Source organism: Lissotriton vulgaris, chromosome 3_1 (genome assembly GCF_964263255.1).
Source record: "Lissotriton vulgaris chromosome 3_1, aLisVul1.2, whole genome shotgun sequence".
NCBI classification, from domain to species: domain Eukaryota; kingdom Metazoa; phylum Chordata; class Amphibia; order Caudata; family Salamandridae; genus Lissotriton; species Lissotriton vulgaris.
Genome location: NC_141689.1, coordinates 1,665,154,357 through 1,665,182,020, shown reverse-complemented (window position 1 = coordinate 1,665,182,020; position 27,664 = coordinate 1,665,154,357). Strand labels below are relative to the sequence as shown.

Here is a 27,664-nt window from a genome sequence, read left to right as displayed (position 1 = left end):
CATTCTTCACTACACTCACCTTGCCTGTTCCAATTAGCCCCAGGAAGCTGGGAAGTTAGAGGCACCAGGACTCTCAAAAACAGGCCTCCAGGGGCTCCAGAGCACCGAGGAATGTTCAGTGGGAATAGAAGGCCTGTCAAGCAGATTGCTGCCCCCCCACCCTCCACACACACCACAAATATCACTGATGAAATCAAGTAGATGGAAGGGATTTTAAGTGAAATATTTTTATTAGAAAAATAAATAAATCCTAAATAATCAGCCCCTTAAAAGGGCCTGCTATACTACTGGTTTATTAATATAAATAAAAGTTTATATATAATATGCGAGTTCCAACAATTTCATATCTGCTGTGGTCCTAGAACAGAACAAAACAGATTTCCATAGTGCAAAACAACAAAAGTGTTAAAATCAGCTAAGTGCTCTCAGTTTTGCTTTGATTGCAGCCTCGTTAGCTCCTTTCACTGTAGCAACCTAAAAAAAAAAGTGAAAATAAGCTACAACCTATTGTAGACACCAACATCACAGCTCAAGGACAAAACATCCTCGTCTCAAATGTTAATAGTAAACTGGAGTATGAAAATACTATTAAAAGACTAACAGTGCTCTTAGCAGCTCACTTCAGTGAGTGGGCAATTTTCTTTAGAGAATACCATATTACAATCCCTCAAGGAAAAATTGGTATGGTTAAAAAAAAAAAAAGCTTAACCCCCCCCCCCCCCAAAAAAAAAAAACCCACACAATGTAAACCTTGCTGCTTTTCAATTTTGTTCAGCCCTTACACATCCGAATGGAGATCTTTAAAATTGACATTTATCTAGCGGTGTTCTCCCTGTGAAAGAAAGCAGCTTCTTTGCATAACCGGCCACACCCAGCGGCCTCAACTATCCCCCGAATCAAATTAGCGGAAAGGGACCTCCAATATATCAACCCCCCCCCCCCCCCCCCCCGTCCATTTCCAGTACCATGGACGTAAAGGGAGCAGTTCATAAAATGCTGATGCCATGAAGGTCCAAGAAAATTAGTTGGTCTCTAGCCAACGTTACAGCTAAGAGTCGGAAACAACACTACAGGTATTTTAGTTCCATTGCTTATTGTGTGGTACTTAATTCCAGTTTTCTACAAGAAACAAAGGGTTCAGCTGATAGCAGAGGTCTTAATTTGCTGTTTAAAGAACTTCAATTTGTGATAGAAAAGCAGAAATCCACACATACCTTCTTAAAATCCTTGATGAAAATGAAGGTGGGCATTGCTTCTATTCTGTATCTTTCGGCCAACACCTGTTAGGAAGACACGACAATATCATTCCAGCACATTAGTTTAATGGTAGTCGTCGTTCTAACTGAAATGACCGTTTTCCGGGAGTGTCGTGCCTTCTACACACCCAGCCAAGCAAACCACGACTCCTGGAGTCACCATCTGCACCTGTAGAATGCCACACGTTCAGATGCAGTTACCGCCGTACATTAAATTAGGTTAATGGAGGTTGACGCTAATGTATCTTCGAAGTACATGCGTATATTGGCCACACATTTTAAAATGAAGTCGTGGAGACTGCCAAGTCAGCCAAGAAAAAGTGACCCACTGCTCAGGTTGTAGAAACTAAATGTAACCCTCTCGTTAATTCAGCCAGTACCTGTGCACGGCGACTAAAAAAATTCAATTTAAAATAAAAGGTGCTTTTCGGAGGTCTCCTCAAAACTGCTCTGCTCAATCTGGGAATGCAGAGAATAAGTTCTAAACCAAGACCGCGAAAATGTTAAATTAAAAAGAATTTTAAAACTAAACGCAACCCTACTTTGTTTTAGCCTGCGTCACATTTCTCTGGCTAAGGGTTAACAAGAGGCAACTCCAAGTTAAGGGATTTAAATTCTTTTTTGTGGGGTGGGCGTGGGGCCTCCCCTTTTCGGAAAGTTACGTTTACCGATCACAGTATCAGTGTTAAGGGTTCCGTTTCACTTACCGGGCTGTCATCAACATCCACTTTCAGAAATACTGCACCACGGTACTCCGTGCTGAACTTCTGCAGAAAGTATAATGAAAAACAAAGTTATGCACGTCATGGACACTCCCACCTGCTAAGAAGCATGCGTCAAGCCACACTATACACTTCATACCTTTGAACATACGAATAAAACCATTTCATGTATGGCATTTATTTACCATCAAACACCAGCACGAAGTAGGATGCACACGGGACGAGTAAATAATACTAGGAAACAGACATGCACGAACCGATGCAGACAAGACTGAGAAATTTAACCAGTTCAATCAAAAAGAATTCATGGTAATTAGACTACAGTAGAAAGGGCCCTTTTAAGGTGCAGCCTTTTTGTGACTAGTTGTTAACAAATTAGTATGTAAATTGGACTATGGGCGCACTTAAATAGCATTTGCATCAATTGGACCTCCTTGTGCAGCTCCAAGTACATGTGTGAATCGACCCTTCAGCTAAGCTGATAGTACCTGGTGACGGCCAATAACAGTGCCCTACAGAGGACATGCCTATGAAGTGTAGAGTCAAGTCCTCTCTGATCAGTACCCAATCCATAAGTGGGCTCTACATTCTGGTGCCCCCCACGTGCAGAAGAGTAAAATGAAGGTTTCACGATGGAACACATTAGTATGCGGTCCTGCAGGACACAGGAAGGACACCATTGGAAGTACTGAAGAAATGTTTGGAAATCTTGCCGCCTTAAATGTCTATAGCACAAGAGCATGAAGGTTTGCGTCAATATAGCAAGTGTTTGCCGAGAGCAAAAAGTCCTCGAAATACAGAAGTTAAATTCAAAACATTGATAATTAGCATGGGTGGAAATCTCTGCATCCATGTTTTGCAGAATTCTTACAACCTTTAGGCTATGGATTGCAGTACCTCTTACCTTCTATCCAAAACTTATCTTTACCACCATTTAATACAAGTAACTGTCACTACAACTAGTCTTGGAAACAGCAGCCCCCAAAGGCATGCTGCCATGAGTCTCAAAGGGTTTAAACAAACTGAGGACCTGGCAGATTATGGAGAACTGTCCTACCTGCGTACAAAAAATTAAAATCCACTCATAAGAGTGGCCATAACAATCACTTAAAAATATATACAAAGCGTTAAAACACCTTGGCTAAAAGCCAGAAACTTGCAATTCTCTGTAATACACCAGTTATTCATGTGTCAAAGGAAGTAAATTCCACAGACTTCTCTAGCATATAAAGTGAAGGGCAAAGTGGCAAAACACAAAATTGGTACAATAAAGTGCCTACAGTTTCCATCACAGGATAAAACCTTTAAGTTAAAAACTAATGATTTCAGTCTACTAGGTTTGGCTCCAGGAATGGAGCAGAGTGAGTCTCCATATACCTTTATAGGCCGTTTATTAAAATAGTGGTCCTACCTCACGGCTTTCGACCTTTCCTTAAATGTGGATTTAATCCAAGATATATCCCATTTCCATATGGTGGCACAGTTGAAAGAAAAAAAAAAAGTTTGCCTGCTCAGGTTATTTAACTCCGTGTTTGGAGTGGAGCAAACCAGTAAAATGATGCCACTCTTGCACGTGAGGCAATTACGGATTGCTCTATTCAGTGAGGCATGTAGATTAGCCCGGGTAGAACACTACAATCCAAGAAGCCAGCAGGTATTGGCTCGGTTGCTTCAGCTTGACTGCACATCTAGGGCGGTACTTGCCACAACAGGTGTTTTGCACACCAAGCAGGACTGGTGCAGGGCTTGGAAGATCAGGAGAGCGACAGATGGCGCTCTGCCAGCTAGTGCCTTATGAGACTACTCCCACTGCCCGCTTTAAGCAGTCCAGGAAAGCTCATGTTGCTCCAGGAGTCCACCGTGGTCTTGCGCTTTACCATGTTAAACAGAAATTAATTTTATTTTGAAGATTTGTAGAGCGCAACAAATACCACGTGTGGTGTCTCGGCGCTGAAATCAACACTGGGGATAATTTTTTTTTTTTTTTTAAACGTGTGATCTGAGAGCAGGGCCACCCTTGCCAGGAGCACAGGGTCTAAATGCAAGTGGCCTGACATTGTCAGCAAGAAAAATTTTTACAAAGCGGGGGTGATCGCTGGTATGAGTTTATTATAGCAGTAGCCAGGAACCTTGCTGGAGTTGCAGTGTCTCAGTGCGTAAACCGGCACTTTAGAGACAAGGTGCCAGCACCCAGTAAGCTTCTGGGGAAAGAAAGTTGGCCATTTCTTTCCTTGTTACTACAACCGCTTTGTGTGAACGGTTCAAATCAAGACTGATGTTTGAACAGTGTGTGTTGGGGCGGGGGGGCACTTTAAAATTGAAAGCGCGGTGGATAGAAACTCACTGGACGAGTAGGCAAGCAGCAGGTTATCCACTGAAATAAGCATCAGCAACGCAATAGGTCTGGCATTTTTGAGTGAAGAGCCATTGACGTTGTAAATGGCAATGTCTCTTAAGCTTGTGATAGAGTGGAGGTTTGAGTGGAATTATGTGGATTCCAATGGTTAGTTGTGTAATGGTGTGGTGTGAATTTGTGTAGTGCAAATGTGGTATGATGTGCAGTGGAAAGGTGTATAGTAATTGTGTGATGGAGATCAGTGGTGTAAAGTTCTGTATAGTGGCACTGCTTATGTTGCAGTGAGAAAGTGGAGCGGTGCAGACTGTAAAAGTGGCGTAGTGTGGAGTGGTACAGAGTAGAGTGGATTGGCATAGAGTGCAGTGAGATATCAGCAGTCTTTAAAATCCAAAAAAGTGTAAACTCAATCACTAGTTACAACTAGGGTGACCAACTGGCATTGGTGCAAATTCAGGACAGAGTGTAAAAATTCAGGACAAAGGGTCAAAATTCAGGACAGGAGGTCAAAATTCAGGACAAAACTTCAGGACAAAACTTCAGGACAAAACTTCAGGACAATTGGATAAGTTTTACAGACACATCAGAGGTCGCGCAATGGTATATAAGTAAGCCCGGCCATATTCAACCATTTGCAAACCTATCCATCATGTATCCTTTCACTCATCCATCCCATCTTTCATCCTTTATCCATCCATCCAGCCACCCTTTCACCCTAGTAATCTGTACACTAATCCATCCACTCTTCTACCCATTTATCCATTCACTCATCCATCCACCCAGTCACTCATCCTTCCACCCATCCACCCTTTCAGTCATCCACCATCCTCCTTTCCTCTCTCCATCGTCCCTTTCACTTAGCAATCCTTCCATCCATCCATCCATCCACCCACCCCTCCATCTACCCATCCACTCATGAATCCATCCATTGACCCTTCACTCATCCATCCTCTCTCTCATCCATTTATCCTTTTACTCCTTCACTCATCTATTCATCCTTTAGTCCATCTACCCTCCTTTTCACTCACCCATCCTTACATCCACCCTTTCACTCATCTGTCCATCCATTCACCTTTGCACTTATCAATTCATCAATCCATCCATCATTTCACTCATCCATCCACCAACCCATCCACCTTTTCACTCCTCCATCCTTTCACTCATCCATCCACCCTTTTACCCATCCAGCTACCCTTCCACCCATACATCCAGCTATTTACCTTTTCTCCCTTCCTTCCACCACTCACTCATCAATCCACCCATCCTCTTTTATTATCCATCTATTCAATCTTTCATTCATCCATGCACCCTTTCACGAATTCATCCAGCCATCCACCCATCCCTTCACTTACTCACTCGCCCACCTTTTCATATTCATTTTGAGCTGAGCCTTTTTGAGCTGCAGACGCCATTCCTGGACTGGGACAGAAGCCACCCAGGGCAGAGACAGGATCCACCACAAGTGGGGGGCAGGGGGAGGGACAGGAGCCATCACTGGGGGAGGGGGGGTGGCAAGAAGGGGGACCAGGATCCACCAGTGTGGGCCCAGGGGTGGGCATGCAGTATCCTAGTATCATCTTGGTCTCGTCCAGGGTGGGGTAGGGCTCCTCACCCCGTCCTGGACAAGACAATGAGAAGTCAGTCTCTTTCCAAAATGTTACTTTTACCAGCCCCCACTGTGAAGTACAGTACTTAAAGGAGATACTCCGAGAGAACTGATTTAACTGATTGTCCTCCTTACTTTGTTAATCAGTGTGGTTGCGATTGTGCCATTTCTTTATTTTATTACATTAAAGACTGCATGTTTGAAGAATCGAGGTTTGTTTACAATTTAGTCACAGTTATTAAGCTCTGTGCTGTGATGAAACCACGTGCTGCCTCGGTGTAATCCAGAGCGGTTGTAGGATGATTGGGGCCCTGGGCAGAAAGGGAATGTCTCACACGTCCACGGCACTCTCTCCTCAGGCTCTGAGAGACTTACAGTGGTGGCAGCAGGACTTCCTGCACCCTTCAGAAGGAGATGCTATTGGCTATGTAAAACGTCCGCCCAGTCTCCCTTAACCGGGGTCATCTTCCCTCTACACGTAAGAGCCAGGTTTGGAGAGTGCTCCTACAACTTGAATGAATGGGAGGACTTTGAATTTAACTGCCTTTGTACAAGGTGGCGTCTACTGGGCTCCGCCTGGTTGTAGTTTGCTTTCAAATTGGCGGATGACCTTCAACAGAGACTACACAGTTCCAAAAGGGACCTGGGAGTCTGCACATTGACATTTTATTTCCTCCTGCCACTAGTACAGATGTTCCTGTGAATGTGCTGGGTGAGGGGAGAGTCGAGGGGCTGACCATTACCCCTTTAAGTGTCTACTCTGCAGGTGACATTGAGCTGCTTGCTCCGCACCCTCTTCATCCCTGTTGAACCGGACCCCTAATCTGGAGTACTACCGATCTCAGCCTCATGAACCAGCTGAAACCGTCCCATGGAAGCTACAGTTGTTCATAACTCCTGAACACCCAGATTATGCAGCCAACCAGTGTGCGCACACCGTTAGATTGGAAGAACCCATACTTTCCCCCAGGGGCTCGGCACAAACAGGGCAAGGAAATCTTCTCCCCTGCACAGTACATCGTCCACTGACCCAGAACATATGCAGCACGGATAGCAGAAATACAAACTTCCTCAGAACAAGCACATGAAAAGCAACAACTTTGCTCACACACAGAGCACACCCAGTATGTAAATCAACAATGCAATCTCCTTTCAGTCTCAAAAAATGTCTTGTTTAGAAAAAAGTGTAAATGTATTTTTGCCAAGCAATTTGTGTGAATAAATGTGCACTATCCACACCTGAATTATGAAAGGAAATTTGCAATACAAATTGCAGATACAAGACGCATTCAGGGCTGTTTGCATCTGAATCGATGCCCCTGCTCCTGAAGCTGCAGCCCCTCCCTCTCAGCCACCTTCAAGCACCTCTTAACAGCTCATCAAGGACTGGAGGTGTGAGGGGTGGGGGCTGAAGCTTCGAGAGCAGGGGCATCTATTCAGATGCAAACAGCCCTGAATGCGTCATGTCAAGTCAAGAAGGGAGGTGAGTGGAAGCTGTGCCTGCTTTAGGGATGTGCGACCGTGCCCGGTTAAAATTACGGACAAATGGCGTCCGTTAAAGAATCCTTCACGGACAATGGACAGACGGCCGAAATTACGGACTGTCCGTGAAATTTACGGACGGTTGGTCACCCTAGTTACAACTAAAATAATTAATGGCAATGCAAAACTAGTTATGGCTAAAGTTATGCAGTTTCTCCTCGAGGTCGCTTGTTCCACCTGCATCCAGTCGAAGCATTGCATATTGGGACCCCTTAACTTAATTAGGAGGATGCTGCGCTATAGGAAATGTCTCAGAAAACTTGTGCTTTGTATGCTTAATTTGAGTGGAGACGTAGGTGGTCGTGGGGAGTAGAATGTGTTGCAGTGGTCATTGGACAGAACAGCCGACATCAGGCCTGGGGAATAAAGTGTTGAGTCTCAGCTGTTGCCTCAACATACTGTGATTTTGAGCAAATCACTGGAGTGATATCAGTAAGGTCATTGGAAAAACGGGGTTTTGGCAAAGTGCTTTCCCCTAGTTGTGGGTACTACCGAAAACGAAGACTGCCTGTAACTAACAGTCTGTACACGTTCTCACTTGTAGACGCCCGTGTGTCTCATTCAGTCTGCATCCCCTGTGAAGTCTGGGGTTTACAGCCAGAGCATTTCACTAGTGAGAGGAGCTAAGAGATGCTGCCCTTAACATTTCGAGCACATGCAGAGGCTGCGGCATCAGTGAGGAACGAATCCGGTCAGCTAAAGAGGTTTGTTTGGTGCAAGGCAAAGAAAGAGGTCACCAGACCTAAAAAGAACTTGTGTGCACTGAAGTAATAAATGTTCAAATGTTGATGTCACTGAAATGCGGAGGCAGAAAGCAAATTCTTTTACAACATTCACATGCTGCTCAAATGTTCTCCCTAGCAACCCAGGGTCCTCCTATAAAAGTTTATAAACTCCAGCACTTTAATGCTTGCTTTACTGTGATGGGGTAAACCCTTTAGCGTACGAGCAGAGAGGAGCCACTGTGTCTAAAGAGTTTAAATGTCTTTCAGAAGAAACAAGTGAGGGAACTAGAAAATACACCTTAAGATGGGGGCAGATTGCCACCTGTTTTTCTGGTTCCACGATATTCCCCCGACCACCCGCCTATATTTGAATCAGGAACCCTCTTCTCTTGATTATAGGAAGCAAGTGAGGTGGCCTAGCCCAGCCACAGACAGTCCCACCCTTGTCCCGGGCAGGTCCTCCATAGCAGGAGAGCCAGGCAGACTTGGAGTACCTTATGGGCAACCCTTCGCTACCCACTGCGGCTCCACCAAGTGCAGTGGATTGTAGGGCTGCTGATCCCATTTATGTGGACTGGTGATGCCATAGGGAGGTCAGGCTCCCCATCAGTTTCAGCAGGGCACAAAGCCAGACCGATTTGCAGTCCTTTATGTGAAGTAGTGTGGCTCACTGGTTAGAGGCGGCAGACCCGAGAGCAGAGGATGGCCCGGGACCAGGGTTCGAATCCCGGCGCGGCAGGTTTCTTGACCAGGGTCAGCGGACTCGATAATTCTCTCGCCTCGGTGCCCACTCTGATCAGCGATCACACTCGGCAACTCTGGGCATTAGCTTGCCTCATTTTCACTAACGGCCCCACCAGACCGCCGGGGATGCCTGGTCTCACCCTGGAGATACCCATTAAGGGACCATCTCTCAGGGAAGCCAGGAAGGGTTTTGCAGCGGTCGAAGCGCCTTGGGACCCTCCGGGTAAGTAGTGCGCTATATAAATGCCTATACATTTACATCTATACATTTACAAGGCAGGGCATGCCTTGATAACTGGGTCCTAACATATATAGCATTAAAGAGGAGCTTACTTACCTGAAACACAGGTGCGATCGTTCTGCATGGCCCACACCAAGACGCAGTGAAGTCTACGACGACCAGCTTCGAGTGGGACAGTGCCAGTATGTCATCAAACTGAGCCTGGAAAAAAAATGCACAACAGATTGGTAATGTAATCATTGAGAAGTTAGAAAGACTTCTGCCCATGACCTTTCTAGCTCATCTGGCCTGTAGCAGCCATGACAGATGCCCGCCTCCTGCCCTACGCACAGCACTCTAGCCAAGGTTCAGCTTTTGAGCTGCAAACAAGGGATATGAGGAAATCGCCCTGGATTGTTTTACATACGAGTTTTACCCCAAGACAGATTGCTACCTGCAAGTTATAACAACGTACACTAGTTGGCATAAGGAACAAGGCCCTGGTGAAATTCAATGCAACTCTAATCTTTTACGAGTTCACCTTGTGCTAAATGATCGCATTCCATCATGTGGTGCAATTCCACCTGCAACATCTTTGCTTTTAAGAACGTATAACCAGAAAATAAGTTCTTGTTTGCAGCATGTGTTCAGCACTACCCAAGGAGAAGCAGGTCAAGTTCAAATGAAACATGTACCTTGCAGATTTCCACTTATTATGCAAAAGCAAATTAAGTGAGTTTTACACACCTATGTTTGGAACCTCGAAGTTACATTGAGACTAATCTACATGCCACAATCATGAGCCTCAGGTTACTCCTGAAGAATGTGCAGGGACCCACCACATGCACCCTTGTTCTACGCCGAGCCTCCGATCTCTGAAGTGTGCTGTTTATTGGGGCCCATCTGGAGACTGGGAGGGGAAAACCGACTGGAGACAGATATAAGGTGTGATAAAGGCCGCTTTAGTTTATTGGGAAACAGGTGCATCCTGAAAATATACCACATCGTTGGCCTTTGCACCCCCCGCAAAGCCCCATTACAGATCTTCTGTAGAGAAGCAAATGTTGGGACGGCCTTTAGCACACTGCGTAAAAGCCACACTTGTGAGGTATCTAATCAGTACTCTCCCATGGATGAGCGTGATGGCAAACTGGTTTACTAAAGGACCAGACCAACTTCACACAAAGCGCCTAGAAGCAGAGGGAAGGTCAAAAAGAAACCCTCCAAGTTGGCCATTGACTGGCAAAATATCGGACAAACTATTAGAACAGTTACATTAACTTACAGTCGCCTAAGGAGACTTGAACCCAACGCCCCTTAAAGCCCAATGTGCCTGAAACTGACCGGAGCATCACAAACACAGCTATGAATATGAAGATATGGTTTATTGCGCGCTCGCGATCCCATTGGCTAAAAGCCCAAAACTAGTTGCTAGCCTGGAGAAACTTGGCAGCTGCGTCTAAGAGAGACAGGCGAGCCAACAATTAACAGGCAGAGCCGAGTCAAGGGTCTGGATCGGATCTCAGAGCACGAGCCGAGACCTGAAAAGGTTTGTCAAGTAAATCATACAAGAACCATCACTAAAATATGATTAAGTCTATTCAAAACTCAATTCGTAGATTTCTGGAACATTGAAAGGCTTTGAAATAAATCACATGACACCGCATTAATAAGAATATACCAAGAGTGAGTGTGATAGTTCTCTAAAGGTGCATGTTTAAATAGGGTCACTCATTTACACCCTGCTCTACCGGACCCTGATGAATTTATTCTCCAGTACTTCAAAAGTTTTTTTGCATACCGGCCCCCAAATTTCCGCCCCATACAAAGAGGCAGATTGAACCTTATATCTAAAAAGCTCTATTGCTGGAGTGACTGCCTTATTCACACTTTTATTGTACCTCTGTGTTATTGGAAAAGAGTTTTGTTTGAACACCAATTTAGATTTTTCCAATTGTGGGCCCCATCCCATTACAGAGTCTAACAGGACCCCCAGGTAGGTAAAACTGTGCTCGTAGTCTAATTTTTGCCCATTTAACATCAAATTCCTTTTAAAAGTTTTGTGCGAGTTTAGTGCCATGTATTTTGTTTTTTGTATGTTAATTTCTAATCCTTTATGGATGCAGTACTTTTGGAACCTGTCTAGTAGGATCTGTAGACCCCGTGGCGTTTGTGAAATTAAAATTGTGCCGTCCGCGAAGAGGAGGGACGCAACACGTTCCCCTCCCAGTCGGGGCGAATCATTGTCACAATTTTCCATGTAGGTTGCAATATCGTTTACGTACAGGGAGAAAAGCGTAGGGGCCAAAACGCAACCCTGACGCACTCCCTTTTTTATGGGGATCGGGTCTGTGAGTTCCCCATTTGGGCCCCACCTGACCTTAGCGTAGTTCTCCTGATGCAACCCCATCACAAGTTTTAATAATTCGCCTGGGAGTCCTTGCCTATTCAGAGTTTCCCAAAGTAGGTCACGTGGAATTAGGTCAAATGCTGCTCGTAGGTCTACAAAGGTCACATACAAGTGACCTTTGCGGATGATGACATATTTCCAATACAAGCAGCATAGCCTGAATACTTGCTCAATAGTACTTGTTTTATTCCTAAATCCCGCCTGATATTTAGATAAAATTGACTCCTCCTCCAACCATGAATTTATTCGATTTAGAATGTGCCTGGCATATATCTTCTGCGTAATATCTAAAAGGCTAATGGGGCGGTAGTTGGCTGGGTCGCCACGGTCCCCTTTTTTAAAAATGGTGATGATTTCTGCGCCATTCCATGTGTCCGGAATATGGTCGCTAGCCGCAACTATATTAAATAGATGGTTTAAATAGGGTGCCCAAACATCTATATTGTACAGATACAGGTCACCAGGAATTCTATCAAGCCCTGGCGCCTTCCCTTTCTTTAGTGTAGTAATTGCTGTCTCTGTTTCTTGTATAGTAAAGACTACCGGGTGGGTGTTAGCTGGTAATATGACCGAGGGTACGTCTATTGTAGCGTCAGTTGGAATTTTTGCTGCATACAATGACGTGAAGTGCTTAACCCAAGTATCCTCATCTAAATAAACCTCCCTGGAGCCTTTCTCCCGTTTATTTTCCTTAGCTGCCAGTTCCCAAAATTGTCTCTGGTCCTTGTTTTTAGCGGCTGTTAGCATACTGAGCCATATTTCCTCATCCCATGAGGATTTCGCTCTTAGTATTGTTTTATTATAAGCCTTCCTTTTATCTCTAATTTCTAACGGACCTTCCCCTTTAACAGCATTAATCAGTGCAGTTTTGGCAAGACGGCATTCCTTGTTGTACCAAGGTTTGCCTGTGGATTTTGCATTAGTCCTGCCAGCACCTTTTTTAGGTTTTTTTGTAAGGATTTCTAATAATTTGCTGAAAAGGGACTTATGTAACTCAATAAATTTTTTAGGGTCGCAGCTATAGGGACAATATGAGTCTAGGGTATCTGCAAAAATGCTTTAAATATTGGCCAATAGGTCCTCTTTTTCTAATACGAAAGCCCATTTAACCGCCCTACGGTTGTTACTAAGGACAATATTGTCAGTTATGGATGAGGATGCTAGGCTATGGTCTCCCTCCGGGATATCAAACCCCTTTAACATGCTTAGTAAAAAGTTCATTTCAAGAGGGCGATGGTCACTTTCGTATCTCTCTTTGACCTTCAGGTCTACTGTAAAGGGCCAAAGGTCAAAGGAGACGATAACATAATCTAAGTTACTTCCATAATCACGTTAATTAGAAGTTATGATTTCAGGGCTTATGTTGAATAAGGTTACTTTCAAATATATTTTGTCTGAAGGCACTGTGTGCAGATTGAAACATTTCATGACCAACTTTATTTGTAGAAACAAGGTACTGGTAATAATAATCATAATAGTAATATATCTTTATTCTGAAGCAATCACAACCATATACGATACAATCATGCAATAGGAAAATCATCATTCCAATTCAAAGTTCAGATAAAACACAGCACATCCAGTTTAAAAGTTGAGATAAAATGCCACTCTTGGTCACAGGTGATTAAACAAGCATTGGCATAGCCAATAGGTCTCGCCTTTTGGACCTTATAAGTGTTTAGCTATGCAACAGTTAATGTTGTTGCACCAAGGATATTGTGCTGCATAACAAAATACTTATAAGGTCCTAAAGGCGAGACCTATTGGCTATGCCAATCGCGCACTGAAAGTTGACAGACCAGATTGGCTGATGTTAACTGAAACAAAAACCAGTTACTAACAGGGTCTGTTCAGTAAGCGGAGAAAGGGTTGGGTGTCAGGCTGACTGTGGGGAGATAACAAGCCTCAAAATGTTGTTGCAGTAACCAAATGAGGGCTCCAACCCGTAGACCAAAGAAGCACAGGACACAGATGGACAGTAAAAGACAAGAATACAAGGAGATACTTCCAGTTGTGCTATAACTTACACAGCAGAAGAAAAGGTTTTCGCCAGCAACAGAATGACTTCTTTTACAGGTTGTTCAGCTTCTGACTTGCAATATGGTGGTTTATCAGCAGCCTAGAGACTTCATGACCCAGATGTGGACACAATAAAGGGATTCGAACCCAGGAATGCAGAGGATTACAATTGATTTTAACTGCAGACATTACTTCCGCTGGCTCTCTTTGAATAGCTACCGGAAAGAACTGGAACGTCAAGACGCCGGAGCATAGTTCATGTATCAAGACTGTCAGTACTATTATGAGCAGTTTAGATCGATAAAGGACATGCTTAAGTGTCGCAATATAGGCTTAAAGCAACAAAATAATTAGTGCAGATCTCGGAGCATATTATTGTACATTCCGAGGTACAACTACAAAGTGTATTTCATTAATGTGATTAAGTCAGAGCCTATGGGCAGCCACCATGGTTAAAGGTGCAGTCTATGTAAAAGCTGTACAGCCTGTAACAATGTAAAGGCGGCGTCCGCCTCTCCTTTCAATTTAATGGCTTACACACCGGCATAGAAGGGGGGAGAAACAAAAAGCACTGGGCTGGCTGCTTGGAAGAGGTGGCATGCATGCCTTGAATGCTGCCTGCTGTGAATGCCCACCGGGCTATAATGCACTAAGTTGCCGCTCCCGGTGGTATGCATGCTTTGAACGCTGCCTGCTGTGAACACACCCAGGGCTATAATGAATGCACTAAGTTGCCTCAGCCGCTCCCGGTGGTATGCATGCCTTGAATGCTGCCTGCTGTGAACACCCCCAGGGCTATAATGCACTAAGTTGCCGCCCCCGCTCCTGGTGGTATGCATGCCTTGAACTCTGCCTGCTGTAGGGCTATAATGCAGTAAATTGGTGCCCCTGCTCAGCTGCCTTCTGCATTTCTGTTGTGATGTTTAGTTAGCAAGTTAACAAACCTTCTGCCACTGTCTGTCATGGCTGCAGGGACTCTAGGGATGTTGGAGGTACGTCCAGGTAAGAGAACAGCGCCAATGCGGTCACGTAGCTAAAGCGGCCGAAAATGTTGGAAGCCGCCAAAATGCTTATAATAGGCGCAGCCCTTAAGTGTAATGGGGTAACCCTGTAAACCGTGAACTTGGGCAGGTAATTAAACCAACAACAATGGTTCTGTCGGATCACGGTTCAATTGAACATAGTACTTAATACATGAATATAGCCATATACCCCATGAAAGATATATGCAATAATGAACACACTGATTACAAACAAAAGTGACTTCTTTAGTATTCAATCTTAACAAGCGTTTAGTTTCCTCAATAAATCAGAAATGCTGTCCAATATACATAAAAAACAAAAACTGTGAATAAACAAAGTGTCTAGGTCATGACGGGTGACTCAATGTTACAGGTGACAAAACCTGTAACACTGAGTCACCCGTCATGACCTAGACACTTTGTTTATTCACAGTTTATGTTTTTTATGTATATTGGACAGCATATCTGATTTATTGCAAAAACCAAACGCTTGTTAAGATTGAATACTAAAGAAGTCACTTTTGTTTGTGGTCAGTGTGTTCATTATTACATATATCCTTCATGGGGTATATGGCTATAATAGGCGCAAGGCGCCATTGTTAAAGTTAACATGTGATCACGTATCTAAAGCGACCGAAAATGTTGAAAGCCGCCAAAATGCTGATATTAGGCGCAGTGCGCCATTGTTAAAGTTAATGTGTGACATTTTGCCGCTGTTGAAAAGAACAAGCGCACGCGGCCAAGCAAACAAAGATGGGATCGGCCTGTCCAGATAGGCCATCCGAAAAGTAGACAAGGAGGTAACCCAAAAGCCTGCTTTCCAATCAGGCGTCATCGCTTAACATAAACGACGATGCAAGCCAATGGAAAAGAGGGGCGGGGCGCCAAGTACACGTCTGGAATCGTATCAATTACAAAAGGCCTCGCATGGCTAGGGCAGTGCATGTGCGCTGCTAACGCCGGGTGAGACCTAAAAGGAGTGAGAAAAAAAATAGTGCAAAATTACAGATAGCCAGTCAATGGTCAATCGGGTCTAGATAATCTTGATCTATAAGCAGCCTGCAAGAAACTTGTCACTTTACAAAGTGGGAGTTCTTTAGGCAACAGCTGTAAATACATAATAGCCACCCTGGCTTGCCTAAACTTCAGGCTCTTTAAAAGGGGGTGTAAAGTTGACTGACAGGTCCTGTCTATCCATAAAATCAACAAAGCCATCAATTTAATCCTGCAGGCCCAGGGCTGTGCGAGCAGTAAACACTATGTCGTCGGCATATAGTAGCACTGGCAAAGATTTCCTGCAAACTCTGGGCAAATCTGACTGTAATGCAATGAGGGCAGCTTCTAAACTATAGATGTAAATGGTGAATAAAAAAGGGGATAAGATGCAGCCTTGGCAAACCCCCCAAATGCAATTAAAATGTTCAGTAAGGCCCTCTCCCTGAGAAAATCTTACTGCCACTGTAGTATGCGTGTGAAGATTCATTAATACGGATACAATAGTGGGATCGGTGCCCAAAAAGGTCAATAAGTCCGACAACTTCTTACGATTTAGCCGATCATAGGTGGACTTAAGGTCCATTAAGGCTAAGAACAACGCTTCTGGTTGAGCAACCATGTATCTATTTATTAGTAAATAGGGATTAAGACATTGCGCCCGGGCGATAGCAAAACTGGACCGCAGATACTATGTGATTGGTGTACACCCATGAAGAGAGTCTAGTTAAAATGACCCGGCACCGCACCTTAACTACAGCATCAATAAGGGAAATAGGGTGGATCCTTTGTGGGTTGTCCTTATGCCCCTTTCTATAAATTGTTATAATGGTGGCAGTTGACCAGGAGGACAGCATCCCTTTCTTTGCTGCTGCATATAGCACAATTGTCAAAACTGGGGCTCAAACTTAAATATTGTCTGGGAAAAAATCTGGGGAGATCCCATCAGGGCCTGGCGCCTTGTTCCGGGACAAAGACTCAATGCCTCCTGTGGACTTCCTCCAATGAGAAGGTGAGTGGTGTGACAGCCTGGATGGGAGCAATATCCATACAAGACCCTTCATGAAGGCCAAAATTAAATACACTATCAAAATTGGTGATCCACTGTAGTGTGGTTTATGGTCCTCTTTTTGCGTGCATGTTAAGTTAGCATGGCTTATTAGACGTTTAAGCGCCATTTTACCTTTTGCTGCTTTTTGCACACAACACTGCTTAGCTCTTTTTGCAAAGCTAGCTTTCACGAAGTCTATACATGAGAAAAGGTTTGTTTTTCGACATCTCTAGACATACATTGTGCCCCCAGTCTGTAGAGTGAGTGCTGAGCCGTCAAGGTTATCATAACATGTGAGTCTGTTTATCGGCGTGTCCGTGTAACACATTCTAGACACAACATTTTAGCAGCTGCAAGCCAAGCAAGGTTCTGGCGCCTTTATCATAGCACGCTTGCCTTAATTTCACACACTTGGAAGATTCCAGGGATGCAGAGAGCCTTTCCGATCCTGATGTAATTTACACTTACTGAGCGGAAAGCTCAAGAGACCTTCCATAGTTTATAATACATAGTTCCTTTATAGGGAGGGTGTTTAAACTAGGCACTATATCATCTGTTTGCACTATCATTGTAATATGATTCCTCCTTTTGTATTTTATGGAGTTGTAACCATGCTGACCATATTATTTTTAATCATATGTCTGCTTATGTTGACTAAAATACTGCGCATGAGAACACGCTGTTAAAATAAATATTTTAACCTTACTGTGTCTTTTTTTTACTCCTGTTGTGGATTGGTATGAGAGTATAACCACAGAGTGTTCTCACTTCCCACCATTCCTGAGATGGTCCTGTTGGAGGGATGGTCGGAAGCAGAGGCGAGGAGGCTGGATGGGGTTAATATTGAAGATGTTTATTATAAGGAGGCATACGGTTAACACCAACAGTCAACAGAAATGAGCTTCAGGATGGGTCAGGAAAATGTTCTTTCACGGGTGTTAACCTTCTCTTGCGGAATGGCGGGTGTCTTCTAATAGGTCGTCATTCCACGTTGTGAAACCTGTGATGGGTTTCAGGTGGTCGTCTTCTTGGAACCTATTACGGGTTTCAAGGGGAAGTGGGCGGCCCAGACCTGGGTGCACCTCGGAATAGAGAAAAGTGGCGTCAGTATCTAACCTGTATTAAGGAGGGGTTACCAACACCAGACCCACGTGAGGTAGAGGACAATAATGTGGTGTCTTAAAGAAAGCAAAAGAAACCCGTGAGTTCTAGGGCGTCCTATTTGGAGTGTTCCCTAGAGGAGGGAAATAAGGAAAATGAGGCAACAAGGTAGGGCTGAGTAATCTGGCGTGGGGCAGCAAGTTATCGTAAGGTGTACAAGAATACAGTAGGGAAATATGGGTCTTGGTGCTGAGGTCGGGTATTAACAGAAGTGGATGCTCATATGGAAGCGTATAACATAGGCGGAAGGTACAATCAGAGCACGCAGAGCCTCCTCTCAGCTCATACGGAAGCTTACAACATAGGCGGTAGGTATAGTCGGAGCACACAGAGCCCTCCCCTCTCAGCCCGATGTAAGTTTAGAGCATGCAGAGCCCTCCCCTCTCAATACGATGTCAGTACCCCCCTTCCCTAGACCCCTGCCCGCCACGTACTGCACTAGCCACAACTCTCCTGAGTCGTGGCGGCTTGCTCGTCCTCCGGGCTCCAGCACTCTTCACTCCAGCTTTCTTCTTCTTCTCGGCCTTCTCCGGTCCCAGCGTCAGGGTCTCCTCCGGGCACCTCCAGACTCGCGCAGCGATCTTCTTCCGGGATCTCCAACGGAGGACAGGCCAGTCGGGTTGCTTTGCGCTTTTCAAGCGGCAGCTGTTCCTGGTAGAAGGGTCCTGATTGGCTACTGCTGTAGTTGGTCCTGCCCTTCCAAGAGCCTGCTACATCCGGGTCACTGCTGGCAAGCTGTGTGAGGAGGGAAGAGTTGCGGGTTAGCACGGAGAAAATGACACCGTCGTCGTCCTCTGGCATACTTTGGTAAGGAATCCATTGCGGGGTGTTAGCGTTCCGTCCTGTCTCAGGTATGGGGACGGGACCTTCTTCACAGGTCCTAAGTTGCATGTTCTAGGTTGTCTGATCATTGGTTACTTTGCTATAGGATGAAGAGCTAATGTGACACTAATGCTAGCCGGTTGGGGTTTTTTAGGTACTGAGGTGAGTTTCTGGTGCACCACAATTCACTAATGTCCTAGGTCTCTATGCACAGTTCTGTGTATGAGCAGAAATCCTTGCAACACCACTGTTCCGGGGTGATGTGGTGACATAAAACAGATTTAGATTGCCCCGAAAAACAAGGACTAATAATAATATGCCGGAAAAGTGTAGAGTTCCTCATTTCGCCAGCTTTGGTTAGATCAGCCCATGCCTGTTTTTGTAATTGGTGCCTTTCTTGTTTCAGGGCCCCTTTATAGTATCAACAGCAATTTGCCACCCATTCCCTGTTGCGAGGCGACTGCTTCAGGGCTTTCTTCAGATGCCTAAGAGCCCTGGAGCACTTGGAATAAACCACGAGGGATAATCTTTACAATGCCAATCCACAGGGTCGATAATAGACAAGAAACCAACTGAGCGATGGAGGCAAATTAACTAAAAAACTCTTCGCCAGGCACTAAAGGGTCCAAGCAAATAAGTAACTCCTGCTGGCAATCTGTGAAAGAATATGATTAAAAGCCTTAGCATCTATTTGTGACTAGCATAAGCGCCTACCCTGGTCAGTGGTTGTTAAGGCCCCCCGGGGCTTTCGAGGGCCCAGTGAATGGTTCCCTTCCCCATCAAGAGACAGGGTCAAAGGGTTATGGTCACTGTAGAGACGTTGTAAGATATTGAAAGAGACAGGAGGCCAACCCATACAAGCAGAGACAAAGAGGAAATCAATGATCATGGCGGATCCCCTTTCTTTATATGTCAGAGGGATTTGAGGATTGGACCGGTTTGTCAGCTTGTCTAAAGTAAAAAAACAAATTGTGTGTATGCAGGAAGCTATTTATCTCCTCCCCTTCTATGGTATGCTGCAAGTGGAAATCCTCCAAAATCAGGCAAGGTTGTGTGTTAGGTGACGGGTGTGAAACGTTTGGACATGGGTGACAATTAAAAGTCCCTGCCAGGATAAAATTCCCGTGCCCGAAGCCCTCCCTCTTTAAAGAGTCTAAGGCCCCATCTCTGCATTATAAAAATGAATTACTACCATAGAGAGAGCTTTCCCAATGTGCAAGTTTACACCCTGGAACATGTGGACATCCCACCTCATGATCTGCATAGTGCTACAATACTCAAGAGCTACAAAAATAATATGGCCCCCCCTCGCTCTACCCACACTAGAACCCATTGCTGGGCAGAAGATGGTCTTGTACCCCTCCAGGAAAAAAATATTCCTGACTTCCCATGTCTCTAGCAAGCAAATGATGTTAAAGGACTTAATAAACTTTAGAACATTGGAATGTTGGGAGCTCCATTGCAGACAATGGAGTGCTCCCTGCTTCTACGGGCCGGTAAAGGCCCGCAGAGCAACATTCCAATGTTCTACAAAGGCTTCTTGAAGCTCGAGGGGATTTATATCCCCTCGAGCTTCGAGAACCCTTTGTTTAATTTGTTAGAACATTCTGCCCTCTAGTGGCAGAATGTTCTAATAGCCTTATAGCCCTTCGTAGCAGGGCTATACCGGCAATTAAAGTCCCGCTGTCTCGTTAAAGTCCCTTGCCTTCGGCTCGGGCCTTTAACAATTCCGCGGGCCTTTAATAGCCGGTATAGCCCGCTACGGCGGGCTATAAGGCTATAGTAACCACCTTTCGTCAGAGAACTTAGAGGACAAGCCTGCCACATTCCAAGAAATGAGCCTTCCCGGGTCTGTGGATAAAGCCCCTGGTGGAAGATAAAGTGTTGGCTGCTGTATTCGGGGCCCCCGTAGGCTGTGAGTTGCCAGACGGTGCACTAAAATTGAGGGATGTGAAGAAGGATAGATTGGTTTTAGTGTAGATAAATCCCTATTCTCTTTCCTACTCTGTGGTAATTTGCCCACTTTATGAACTGACTGAGTGAGTTTATCTTCTGTCTCATGGACTTAGTCCAGACCAATAAGATCCGCCAATGGGGCGTAACGATTTTAAATCACTAGACTAATGGTCCCCTGATATTATTTCTGTGTACCCACTGCCCAGAGGCTGTCCTACACTAGGGCCATAAAAAAAGCCCAACAGGATTGGTTTTATACAGGTAACTGGGCGGAGCAACTTAGAAACACCACTCAGAATTCATCATGCCAATTCGAGGTATCTAATACTAATAATAATGCAATCTCCCCCAAGTGTTTTCCTAGAGGGCCCTATCCATGAAGCCCTCTATGCCATCAAGATGTCTTTATAGTCCCAGACAGAGTAGCTTGTGTGTTTTCCTAACCAATGTGAAGCTTTATTGATCAGTTGACCAGTGGTTTCCAGATTATGTGTGGTGAGCTTGGGAATCCCTGTCAAGAGAACAGTGTAAGGGGAACAGGCTGGAGGGAGAATAATCACCGGGAGTGGGGAGCAAGTGACCAGTCGGCCACCGGTTCGAGCTTCACCTGCCACATTAGATGCCAAGAGGGGCAAAAAGGTAGGAACTGAATTTTCTGTGTTAAGGTGGGGTCCCCGGGGCCCAAAAATGGTATTCTGACTTGTTACAGCCTGGGACTTGGGATTGCCAGTGTCAGGCTGACTACAACTGAAGAAGTTGGTGGGAGGCATGCCAGTGGTTGTAACGTGGGTGGTAAGGAGTAGGGAATCTTATCCATGAGGGTCACAAGTCTCTCCAGTCTACTTGACAGGTCCCTAGAAACTGTCTCCAGATGATCAAGCCTGACCCAGAAAGGGGCCAATAAGTCAGTGAAGGCGGCTGTGATTTGTTTGTAGTACAGGAGCCAGGTGGCCGGCTGTGTCCTCATGGCTCCCATATATGCCTGCAGACCCCTTCATTGTAACAGAAGCATCATCTTTCTTTTTAGCCTTCTGCTTCCGTTTGGGGGGCTCACCACATCTGTCTTCAGGGATAAAAGAAGAATGGCTTGGATGTGGAAGGGCCAGGGGAGAGCACCACAACAGGATTAAGTGAAGAACCCAATGATTTTGGAATGGAGGCGACTGGCTCCTGCCCCTGTACATTTGGTGCAGTCATCAATGGGACATCTATCGGCAAACACCCAGAGCTTCCTGATCCGACCGAGAGTTGCCTTTCAGCCCAGTCAATTTCCCCATGGAGGTGAAACGGCAGTGTGGCCGTTTTAGCGAGGCCCCCTGTAAACACCGAAGGCAGGGCACAGGATTAACAAGCCCACTGTAATAGGGTGAGAGGGAAGCAAAGCTGTTTTTTATGGTGCATACTTCGTAGTCACCCCTGAGATATGAATTGGCGCTGTTGATGCTAGCCTGGAGGTTGGAACACCGGCCTAAACAAGGGCTCCGACCATGAACAGGCGTTGGCGGCACCTTATTTCACTAGGGCAGATGAGAGCCCACGGGAGTCGCCACCAGCATAGTTTGTACAGCATTCTGTCAGCTTTAGACAACCATCCTTGTCTTCCAGAAGTATTGCTGCGCCGTTTGAACACTTTTAACAAGGTTATGTGATATCCCATACCACTGGCAGCTCCACAATACTATATTGAAGATCATCATCTTCTACATCCTGGCTATTCATTTACCCATATAAATCTATCAAGTGCTACTCCCGTTCTGAAGCCTTTCCACCTACACTGGCCTGGCAGCATATTAACCCATTCAGACTTTGACAACCATGATCAAACTCTCCAGCATTTCATGTCTTGCTGATTAATCATATAGATCCTTGCAGACCCAGGAATATTGTGACCTACATAAAAATCTCCTGACGAAGGCGTCCTTACACGCCGAAACGCGCGTCGAAGAATGAGACACTAGCTCAGCCACAACCTTTTTATTGGATTGATTGTATCTACATGTTTTTTAACTCATGATTATTTTTATGTATTGTATGATTTGCAAACTACCGTGATTAATAATCGATTTTTATATGTAATTTTTTTATAAAATATCTATCTCAATAATTATAATAAAAATATTTTCCTGTACACGTTTTTGTTAGTTTGAAATTTTCTATTATCTACACACTCTCTTATTGTTTATCGCACTGTATACTGTCTAGGAAGATACCCACATGTTGGCGGCTCCTGAGACTTTCAGCTTTGGGAGTTGTGGTCTCCTTCCCCAAACTGACTTGGTCTCACTTTGCTCCCAAAATGTGGGAGCCCCAATAACAATTGAGCAGGCATCAGCGGCTACTACCACGGTCAGATCAGGGGGTTGTGTCTCCTTCCCCAAACTGACTCGGTCTCACTGTGCTGGTGCATGGCAGAGCCCCCATACCAATATAAGAAGCATCACCGGGCGTGATCAGGCATCAGCGGCTTCTGCCACGGTCAGCTAGACAGACCTAATAATTTACAGTTGAAATCAGAGCTTCACATTCGCTTGCCTGGTCATCAACGATAAGAGGCTCCTTCCTGGGCTGCGCTACGGCAGGAGAAATAGCTGGAGTTCTTGTACTAGCCTGTCTATCCCCATAAAGAGGGACAACGGGACCAATAGTTACTGGAATTGTCAGAGCTTCAGGACTGGGATTTATCTGTGCTATTGTCTGAATGAGTTCATTTCGCTGTTTAATTAAGGCTTCTTTTTCTCTTTCGTGCAAAACCTTTTCAATGGATGTGTCATGCAATACTTGCAGAACTAAAGGTGGATACATACTTGGGGGCGTTGGGACTGTCATAACTGGTCTTTCATCACCGAATGGTCTATAATTTGGGACAGTGGTATCAGGTCTACAAAACCCGTCCCTATTGGTTTGCCTATTACCTATACCTGTCTTATCTGTTTCACTGGCCCTTCTACTTCTAGGACGTCTGAAAAATGGGTTTTGGTACTTAGGGACCTTGACTCCTCATCATAAGGAGGTGGATTTTTCATAAATAAATCCTCCAGATACTCATCTTCTAAATCACCTGCAGCCATCAGGTGTCGGGTTTGCTTTGTGCATTTTCCTCCCACAGGTTCCTCTACCCCAAATACTGGAAACAGTCCCTCAACCATCATATTCTGTCTCCACGGTTTCATCTTTTTTTCCTGGTTTTCTCGCTGCAATTTCGGATACCATTTGCTTACTCCCTTATCTATTCGGGGTCTGTCTCGCTCTAGAGCCTCAATCTCCGATTCCTCTAAAGCCTCATATTGCGTTAATCTAGGTCTGGGATGTAGGTCATTCATTCGGGTCCTCAAGTTAAACAGGATTCTACTATTAAAAGTACCATCAAGAGGAAACGCTAGGATTCCGTCTTCTTCGGTATACTTTACCCAATTCTCCAACCATACACAGGTATGATACCCTTTGTCAAACATCATAAAGGATGCGGGAGTATTAGGTGGTGGAATGATTACACCCTCCCTAGTTCTGCCGGGCTTGTCTTTCTTGAAATAATTCTTGATCTTTTCGGCAAATGACATTTTCCTCTTGTTTCCGTACATATTGTAAGGTCTACCTCTGAGCATCTGCTCCTTATGAAAACCTAGATTTTTCGGATCAGGTAAGAATTCGGGATACCACATACACCTCTCCAAGCTATCCTCAAGCTCCGAGTGTGTGATTTTGTTTATAAACATGCTTCCAATGCTAGCACGCCTTTCAATATTCAACAACCAACACCAAGGTTGCAAATATTTTCGACCAATGGGTGCGCGGCCTTTTCGTGAGACGCAGTCTCACATTCCGGCACTCACCCCTCCTTTACAATACTAGCTTCGTTACACGCCCGCTGTTTCAACCAATACCAGCGCGGCACGGAGTGACGTCAGCGCGGCTTCACCACCACCTCCCTCCTTCACAAGGTAACGGAAACTTTGAATATTCCTTAAAGTGCAAGTGCTCAATTTAGTTAACAACGTATAGCTTTCGCCACTGTGCTCGAGTGTCTTAAAAAGAAAGAAGGTTTTGGTTTCACTACAAGTAAACCACTTCTGTCTACTTTTCATTCACTACAGATAGATCCTTCTACCTACCCTACCACACAAGCATTAGAGAACCTGATACTTCTTCGACTCATCCACTCTTTCCGGGATATATACTAAGTCAAAAGTTTCACCCAGCAGCGGTGCGTCCATTGGGGCGTAGGGCCGTAGCCCCACCAGCCACCACATGGACCCGCATCGCTGCCGCCGGCCGCAATCCTTCTCTAAATAAAATAAATACATGCAATACATTCATTGCAACAATCAGCCGCCAGGTGGCCTGCTGCAGTTGCGCAATCCCGATAGTTGCGCAATCCCGATGGGGAATTTTCAGTGCACATGCTTGGGAAAGTTGGATACTTCCTCAAGCATGCGCACTGTAAGGTCCCCAGCGGGACCCAGGGGTGCTGTTCGCCTGCCACAGACTGGGTTCACAAAGGGCGACAGGGCGAGCAGCAAATAAGCCCCCCTAGCCAATCCTGGTGCTGCATGCAGCCCCAGGATTGGCTTGTCAGCCCCGCAGCTTCCATCATTGGATGCCGCGCGTGGGGGTATTTGGAATTGGCTGGTTTTGTGACGTGGCAGCCGCAAGCTGAGGAGCTAAAAGGATGTGGAGCACATCGGAGCAGCGTGACTGCAGCAACAACACGTGGTAACGTATTTCGTGTCTGACTCGGCGCTGATAATTCCAATGCTGTGCCCCGGAGTATTTCAAAAGCGCTCCAAAAAAGCCTTGGTTTATTATTCCCACTACTATGATTGTCCTTGGATGAGTGAAACCTTAGGGATCCTGTAGCCCGGTCCGACCCGGGCACCTTTTATCCAAATTATCCTTCGTTTATTCGTGGGTTTGGCACGTTCATGCACCCTGACTCGCATAAATCAATAATTCTCGCAAACTCTTGTAATGGCAGTATCCCACTCGTTTAGGGCTTACTGGCAAGTCGCTGAGGCGGTAAGAATGTCAGTCGTTAACCTTCACCGTATTCAGACTTTGATGAAAATGAATGCCACTTTATGGTAACTGCTCGAAAAGTTTAACACCTTTGAATATGAGAAGTGAAAATTCACTGTGAAGATGGAGAATTTGCTGGTAAATAACCTTATTAGTGCAGGTTGTGTTTCATCTTTTCCGGCAAAAGTCTAAATACAGTGTTTCTTCCCGGCATTATGATTGGTTGACATCACTGTTCTATGTGGATGTGAAACGACTCTGTAATTAGTGTATTGGTAGTTCATCAGACGGATACCAACCTAGATTGGGTTTCTTTACAATCAGAGAGAAAGTGTTGTAGGCTGATTACGTGACCTAAATTGTTTTCTTATTACAGGAACGTTCTGACATCTCTACCAAACAAATAACGTCACTAGTCACTTGTAATAACTTATTACAAGGTGGTAGAGAAATTGCAGCATGCTTGGTTCCACATTTGGCCAGTTGACTATGGCAGGCATGCACTTGAATCACATCATGATGTACTTTCCAGAAATATATGCTTTGATGTAATATAAATGTGCTTGTCCCCACTAATTATATTGAAGAACGTACCCCCAGCTAGGCCTACATGATAGGAATGGAGCAAGTCACCTCTGTGTACCCCTGCATCTATCTACAAAGGTACCCTAACTTCAGCCATGTGCATCTATGTGGTCATGTAACTCCTCAGTGACTTGCAGTATCATTATGTACAGTTGGGTGTACATTATCCCGTATATGTTTAGGAGGTTCGACAGTCCAGCTGGAACGCCAGGCGATAACGTTTTTGAGCTTAGATCTAGAGAAGAGTGATAGATGAATCAAACATGCCTTCTCAAAATGAACCTTGTTTACTTAAATCAAAATCCTACAGCTCACACGACTATTGCAGCAGCACTTTATTCATTAACTATGGTCATATATTAGGGGTGTGGACAGCCTGCGATTGGCCTAACCCAAATCTATCAGATGCCTGGTTTCTCCTATAGGGCTGGACGCCACGTGTTCACACGCAAAGAAAATCGTTTTTAACATCTGTTTTAAAACATATTTTAACGAGTTTAATGCAATTTCATATTCCAATTAGTACTAATAGTCAATGATGTTTAAGTATTTTGTGGGTTAATTGTATCACACTTTTATGATTTTAAATGAAATGGAATAAAAGTATTTCTTTCAATTCATGATAAAAATCCAAGGCTGTGTTCAGCGACTTTTGATGGAAACACATGTATACAATTGAGGTTTGCAATCACTAGAAGCTATACTATCATTTTATCCGGGTCCAGAAGTAGTATGTTTGTAATCTAAAAACATGCTTTCACTATTTAGTGATTTTAGTTGTGCCACTGTCGTAAACCTCCTGAGAGGTGTAACCTGCTCTGATTGCTAGACTTTCTCTAAATATTACATTTCTTGGGTTCAGTCTTGCGGTGTTGCAGAATCTCTGCCTGGGTGTTTTGTTAAAGCACTTCTTTGGTTGAAAAAGGCCTGACATGCTAATTAAATCAATTCATCCATAAGAACCGCCTGTGGTAGAGGTACATGCATTAACCCTCATCCTCCATGTCAATCAGATTGAATTGTGTTTTTCAAAGTAGAAAAGGTTGAGACCTGCATATGTCACTCTCTGACATGGCAATTGGAGAGAACGTTGGCACAAACATTCTGCATCTGTTTATATTAAATGGTTCCTGGATCTTTGAGTGAGCACCGGCCTAGTGTTGTATCTAGGTCAACCGAAAATAGGGGAAGGTAGTGACTGTGTAAATACCTTCTTCCTAAATGATTGTTGATGAGGGGTAATGAGCCCATGGAACAAAATGTTTTTTTCTTTAAATATCGTGTGTCATATTATGAGTCATTAAACAATGGAAAATGTGAACCGCAGTGGATAATAGAAGAGATGATGAATTCTACAATTTATCAATGGTATAGATATCCTTTTGATAAATTAAACTTTAGTTAACAGTGGACAAACGCAATTTCCATCTGGCAATTTTTATTATTTTGTGAAATGATTATATA

The 27,664-nt window shown here is 44.6% G+C and overlaps 1 protein-coding gene across 1 annotated transcript; it reads right to left on the bottom strand.

Moving 5' to 3' along the window:
• Window positions 1–331: 331 nt before the first annotated feature.
• LOC147728324 (uncharacterized) lies at window positions 332–16,198 on the bottom strand. Its single transcript, XM_086963777.1, has 5 exons — window positions 16,073–16,198; window positions 9,286–9,390; window positions 1,964–2,023; window positions 1,215–1,280; window positions 332–474 (listed from the first exon to the last, which is right to left on the bottom strand). The coding sequence occupies exons 1-5, from the start codon at window positions 16,196–16,198 to the stop codon at window positions 412–414; spliced, it is 420 nt and encodes a 139-aa protein (XP_086819903.1). The 3' UTR covers window positions 332–411.
• Between the last annotated feature and the right edge of the window lie 11,466 nt (window positions 16,199–27,664).